We start from the raw sequence: 6996 nt of genomic DNA on the forward strand, positions 1-6996 counted from the left end.
TTCCCTTGTGGTCCTTTCAGAGAACATAATCATACATGCTATTAAATGATAGCTTCCCCTCATTTAATATAAATGCAGTACTCTTACATTTTTAAAAAGCTTACATTAAAAAACAAACAAACACACACACACACACACACACACCACAAAACCTTCTTTTACTCTCTTTAAACTTAAATCCCTTACTCTATGTCAGGATATATAATTTGATGAGCTCTGGGGTTTGGAGGGAAGATCTCAAAAATGAAAGGAGCCAGAGAATTCCTTCTGAGATTCAAGAGTGAAGAATTGCACCTGTCGTGCATGAAGAGACATTGGGTTTAGCAATTTACAAGGCTAAAGCAAATATGGAAATTTGCATAGCTTTGTAACAGGGGGTTATGAAATCTTACCAAGAAGCACCTGATAGCAATGTGGGGTCCTGCTTTCTCAAAGTCAGAAACACTCAAAGAGAGATCTTGTCTGATAAAATGATTACCACATGAGCCTATCTTGCTTGCACAGCAATTTTGAGAGCCCATCCTGGGAGTTAGGTGTGTAGTGTTTATCATATTGTTGAGGCTCGTAACAATCTTGTATGGCTGCAGGCAAACCAATCCCTTGAGAGGCACTGCATCTCTGCTGACTCCAGAGGACCAAGCCCAATTTTCTCTATGTATATAAGGGGACGTCTCTGTGCTTGGGGTAGAGGAGTGTTTAGCTCCTTCCTCTCTCTTTCTACTTTGTTTCTACTTTTCTCTCAGTCAACATGAGTCGACAGTTTAGTTCCAGGTCTGGGAACCGGTGTGGAGGAGGCTTCAGCTCCAGCTCAGCTGGAGTTGTCAGCTGCCAGCGCCGGACCACTAGCTCCATGAGCCGTAGTGGAGGAGGCGCTGGGAGTTTTTCAATCTGCGGTGGTGGAGGAGGTGCTGGTGGCTTTGGAAGCCGGAGTCTTATTAAACTTGGTGGCCGTAGAAGTATCTCCATGAGTGTGGCTAAAGGAGGTGGACGTGGTTGTGGTTATGGCTATGGTGGATTTGGTGGTGGTGGATTTGGTGGTGGTGGCTTTGGTGGTGGTAGCTTTGGAGGAGGTTATGGCAGTGGTGGAGGTTTTGGTGGAGGTGGCTTTGGAGGTGGTGGCTTTGGAGGTGGTGGCTTTGGAGGTGGTGGCTGTGGAGGTGGTGGCTTTGGAGGTGGTTTTGGGCCTGTCTGCCCCCCTGGTGGCATACAGGAAGTCACCATCAACCAAAGCCTTCTGCAACCCCTCAACGTAGAGATCGACCCTCAGATCCAAAAAGTCAAGTCTCAAGAAAGGGAGCAAATCAAGTCACTAAACAACCAATTTGCATCCTTTATTGACAAGGTGAGTTTACCTGGTCAGTACATTAGAAGAGCTGCTCCAAGTTCATCTGAAATTGATGTAGCCAAGAAATGTTTTCTGTGTTTGAATGATTATAAGAATGTTTTATTTTATGGGATGGTCTTTAGGAGATATGTTAACGGTATACCTGTGTATGCAGGATGCTAATGACTCAACTCGCTCTCTTGCAGAGTGAGTATGAGGTCCACCTCAACATGGGTCAGGTTGACATTTGCCTCTAAGTGTTCTCTTATTCAGTTCTTGAGGTGCATTGATACTTAATTGTGTTGAATGAAGATAATAGAAGTAGGGCTATTTGAATATTCTAGGGAACAAATGAGAACACTGAAAAGGTCTTTCTCTCCATAAAAAGGGAACGGAGTATGAACAGAGTGCATTATGATGTTGTAACAGAAAGTACACAGTAAATCAGTGCCAAATATCTTTTGTTGTCAGGAACTCCATCCTCTGGGAATGTTACATTGGCCCTGAGTCAGGGTGAAGATCATTTTCATGCTTAGATTTCCAAGCATCAGCTCTGGAACAACACACAAACATTCTTTATTTTCTACTGAATACTCAATAATGTCAACTCAAGGTTGTTGTTGCTGTTGTTAAGAGCTGTCGAGTCAGTTCTGACTCAGAGCAACCCTGTAATAGGGTTTCTGAGAAGCGACTGGTAGGTTTGAACTGTTGATCTTGTGATTATCAGTTCAGTGCTAATCTGGTAGCACCGCACCAGGATTTAAGGTTATTCACTATGACTTTTGAATACAACTATGGATTTTTCTAGCATACTTTTAAACTGTATGCTCAGGAAATGCAAACCAATTTTTATGGCAGTGTGCCTAAAAAACAAATTTGTAAGACAGATTTCTTAAATACCATGTGTCAATTTCAAACCATATATAAATTCATATGTGCTTTGCTATTTGGTATTGTGTAGCTGTACTCTTCCAAAGATTCAACTGAAACAAGACTGTAATTGCTGCTCTCAGGGAAATTACATCTCTGGATATAACAGAGAGTTGGATTTTGTTGTGAAGATGATGTTAGATTGATCATCTTCTTCCTAATTATTTGCTTGTCATGGTCAGGAAAACAGACACTGAAGTTCTCTTTTCCAAGTAAGTTTTGCACCCTGTTGTGTCTTTGGCATTCAGTGGTCATGGGACCCTACTGGATACCAGTAGCTAATGGGGTCTTGTGTTCTTAGGTGAGGTTCCTAGAGCAGCAGAACCAGGTACTGCAAACAAAATGGGAGCTGTTGCAGCAGGTAGATACTTCTACTAGAACCAGCAACTTAGAGCCCTTATTTGAACAATATATCAGCAACCTCAGAAAGTCTGTGGACCAACTGAAGAGTGATCAGTCTCGGATGGATTCTGAACTGAAGAACATGCAAGACCTAGTGGAGGATTACCGAAACAAGTAAGGAAATCTTGCTGAGCAACCCTTAACTCCTATTCTAAAAGATTTCTAGAAAGTGGCAAGCTAAGACTAGGGAGCAATGTGTATCAATATCTTTTTCTAAGTTACAAGGCAAATCAGGTTAGTATTTTTAGAAATCTTCATCTTCAGATGTTCTAGGTTAGTAACAGGAAAGCAATGACTAGGCAATGCTACTTTTAGCCTAGAATGCTGGACTTCAGAGTTTGCTTCTTCTGCATCTTCTAATCACGTCTACATTCCAACAGATATGAGGAGGAGATCAACAAGAGGACAAATGCAGAGAATGAATTTGTGACCATTAAGAAGGTGAGCAAATCTGTAAGATCAAGTTCACATCTGAAATGAAAAATAAAAGAGGATCTCCAACTATTATTACAAAAGCAGTCAACTATTATTACAAAAGCCCAATGAACATCTGAAATCGAGCCTCCCCATCTCCACCCCCCCCCCCATGTTACCATGGATCTGTATGTATGCAATCACTCTGCGTTTCCTGATTTCTCAGCACCTGAAATAGTGAGCAAGGGATATAATAATCCAAAAATTGTGATCTGATTGAAGTGAAAATGACTTGACCCCCAATTCCTTTTTGAAGAATGCTGTCCTAGCTGATGGTTTGCCCTTGGATGAATATGACTTCTGATGTTGTTTCTCTAGGATGTGGATGCTGCTTATATGACAAAGGTGGACCTTCAGACAAAAGTTAACACCTTGCAGCAGGAAATTGAGTTCTTTACAACACTCTACCAAGCAGTAAGTTGTTTAATTTTAACCGAGTTTACCCACATGGAGACACTTGAGTCTTACACTTACCTCTATTCAGGAAAATATAGGCGTACCTTCCATATTTTGATGGATTTTCCCTTTATTTAAGTTGTTTTTTGTTTTAACACTGTAAGAGTCACTCAACTGTTTTGTCTTTCAGGAGTTGTCTCAGATGCAGACTCACATCAGTGAAACCAATGTCATCCTCTCCATGGACAACAACCGCAGTCTAGACCTGGACAGCATCATTGCTGAGATCAAGACCCAGTATGAGGAGATTGCCAAAAAGAGCAAGGCTGAGGCTGAATGCTTGTATCAGACCAAGGTGAATGACCGAATGTCTAACTAGTTGCTCTGAAATGTCTTGATTTTCTAGCCTGTGTTATTTTTTATATGCCTGAGCCACAGTGTGTTCTGATCAATCTAATTGTTTTGATCTACCATCTTTAGTATGAAGAGCTGCAGATCACCGCTGGCAAACATGGGGACAGTGTGAAAAGTTCAAAGATGGAAATTTCTGAGCTGAATCGGATGATCCAGAGACTCAGAGCTGAAATTGATAATGTCAAGAAGCAGGTACTTGCTTCCTCCTTCTAGTGCTCAGTTGTATAGATGGGGAGGGGCGCCTTTGGAGAGTGCATTTCTAGTTCAGAATCTTGTAATCCATAAAAAGGCTGCATCATTGGTTCAGGTTTCTTTGGTATCTAGGCTGGCTTCCAGAATTTAGCCATCATGCTAATTCTCTTTAAGGAAACTGAGAAATGATCTACTAGAGAAATAGATGTGATGGTCAGTATGGCCTCATGAGTCAAAGTGAGACTCAAGAGGTGGTGAGTCAGAAGTAAGGTGTCAGGAGATTTGAGGTAAGGCATTTTGAAGAACATCAAGTCTGTAGTCGTTAGAGGGGCCTTGGTTCGGAGCCAAGAGATATTATTACACACTCTTAAAAGATTTTTAAAGGAAATTGACATGGTGATGTATTAGGTGTCTGATTCCAACACATGAGATGACTTCTGTTCCAGTGATTCCATTGGGATCAGTGTATTAGCCTGACTGGGATGGAAAGAGGGATCATTTTGGGATGAGAATGCAAAACAAAGCTAAGAAAGGATGTAATGTGCGGAGTTTCCTTTCTCAGGTGTCTCAGATGCAGCAGGCCATCAGCGATGCTGAACAGCGTGGTGAGAATGCCCTCAAAGATGCCCAGAGCAAGCTGGCAGAGCTGGAAGATGCCCTGCAGAAGGCCAAGGAGGACATGGCTCGCCTGCTGCGGGACTACCAGGATCTGATGAACACCAAGCTGGCCCTGGATATGGAGATTGCCACCTACAGAACTCTCCTGGAGGGAGAGGAGATCAGGTAAAACTGAAGCCTGTTCTGGATATGCAGAAAGAAATGTACATGGCTCAGGAGGACATTCCTGGTTTCAGGTCCCCAACTTTTTCTGAAGGCTGTAGCATCTCTATAAAGAATTTTGAGGTGGAGCTATTTATTATTCTTCCTGTGGTCTGGCTCAGATGTCACTTGAGCTTTTAGGTCCTTTTAGCAGTGGCCCTCATTAGTTACAAGATTCATATCTAATTTAGATGATGATTTGTCCTTGTCTGTACTCTTGCTAAGGAGCCCTGGTGATGCTGTAGGATAAGCACTGGACTGCTAATCACAAGGTCGGCGATTCAAACCCTTCAGCCGCTCTGTGAGAAAGATTAGGTTTTCTGCTCCTGCAAAGATTTACAGCCTCGGAAATCCTATATAGGGTAGCTGTGGGTTGGTGGGTTTTGGGTTTGGTACTCATGCTGAGAAAAATGACAGGTGCTTGCTTGCCAGAGGAGACTGGATTAGGTTTCATGTCAGGTAGAATGGAGTTGCCCCACATAGGGTTCAGCTAGGAGAGACTTCGAGAAGGCTGGAAGGCACAGGAAAAGGGTCTGTGTGGTGGGACAGTCATAAAAACTTTGCTTTTTTTTTTCCTATAGGATGTCTGGAGAGTGTGTCCCGAACGTGAGTGTGTGTAAGTACAAGTCACCTTCCCATGGGTTTGTGCAAGTTTGGCTGGGTTGGAAAAGGAGTTAGGACTGAAGGAAGATAACTGAATCTCCCCTTGCAGCTGTGAGCACCAGCCACACCAGCGTCAGCGGAGGTGGTAGCCGAGGAGGCGGTGGTAGCTACGGCTCTGGAGGTGGCAGTTATGGATCCGGAGGAGGTGGCGGTGGCGGCGGCGGTGGAAGCTACGGCTCTGGAGGTAGCAGTGGAGGCCACCGAGGAGGCTCTGGAGGAGGAGGCGGCGGCGGCAGCTCTGGTGGCCGAGGCTCTGCTGGTGGGAGCTCTGGAGGTAGTTATGGTTCCTCAGGAGGCCGAGGATCCAGTTCTGGGGGAGTCAAGACCTCTGGTGGCAGCTCCAGTGTGAAGTTTGTCTCCACCTCTTATTCCCGAGGGCCCAGATAAAGAGGTGCTCTCTACCCTGCTAGCTCGCTTCCTCCATCATTGCCAATCATGCTTGGCAAGACCTAGATCAATTGCCCCAACTTTCTTGGAGAAACGAGCTATGGTTATACTTGGCTCATCCTATTTCCCAGCTGTTTCTTTTTTTCTCTGCTTCCCAGACCAATGGCAATGTCAGTTCCTTGGCTTTGGCGGAGTCTTGTACTTTGCCTGAGATACAGTCCAGCAATGACCACTGTACACATTACATTTCGAAGCACCTCCTTAAACCAGCCAGAGGAGGGCCAATTGGACTTATGGCTTCTTTGCCACACATACACACACAAACAGAGGAAAGTTCCTTTGTGTCTTCCATCTTATGACAACCTCTGTTCTGCTTTGGTTTTGTACATAAGGTATAACCCAGTTGTTTGTCTTGTGGAGTGGTTTGAAACTCCCCATTTTCTTGTGTTGCTGCAATAAACTGCATTTGAAATTCTCTGAGTCTCAGTCTTTTTGTTCATGACACTGTCTACCATGAAGGGGTTCTTTGTGGAAGTGAAAGAAGGCACTAGGGCTATATGACATATGAAGAGTTGAGACACATGGACATATGAAGAGTTGAGACACATGCCTTTCTTGAAAAGGGCAATGAACAAGCAGGTTGGGAAGGAGGGGCTTAGCATTGAGAAGATGGGAATGTATTACATGGAAAAGTAATTGCATATGTGGAAAAGCTAATGACCAGAGGGGCTGTGAGCAATGTAGGGTCAGAAGTAATTGCAGTCAGAATAAAGACTTTGGCTGGGGAAGTCTGAGAACTGAGAATGGTAATGAGGAATTGGATAGGTCATTCCTACTGTCTTTCAGGACACCACCCAAAGCTTTGCTCAATCTAAAAGTTCCCTGTTGACAAATCATCTCTACTTGTGGACTAGCATGACAGGATAGTGTGGTGGTCACAAGCATGGCAGCTGAGCTCAGAATGCTTAGATTTGAGTCTGACCATCACCATTTAC

At 43.8% G+C, this 6996-nt stretch overlaps 1 protein-coding gene across 1 annotated transcript; it reads left to right on the plus strand.

Annotated features, from left to right (window-relative positions):
• The first annotated feature begins 748 nt into the window (after positions 1 to 748).
• Positions 749 to 6001, plus strand: KRT1 (keratin 1). Its single transcript, XM_006870128.1, has 9 exons — positions 749 to 1342; positions 2556 to 2770; positions 3037 to 3097; positions 3449 to 3544; positions 3717 to 3881; positions 4007 to 4132; positions 4695 to 4915; positions 5533 to 5567; positions 5664 to 6001. The coding sequence occupies exons 1-9, from the start codon at positions 749 to 751 to the stop codon at positions 5999 to 6001; spliced, it is 1851 nt and encodes a 616-aa protein (XP_006870190.1).
• The last annotated feature ends 995 nt before the right edge of the window (positions 6002 to 6996 follow it).

The sequence above is a fragment of the Chrysochloris asiatica genome, unplaced genomic scaffold (assembly GCF_000296735.1).
Source record: "Chrysochloris asiatica unplaced genomic scaffold, ChrAsi1.0 scaffold00138, whole genome shotgun sequence".
In the NCBI taxonomy this organism is placed as follows: domain Eukaryota; kingdom Metazoa; phylum Chordata; class Mammalia; order Afrosoricida; family Chrysochloridae; genus Chrysochloris; species Chrysochloris asiatica.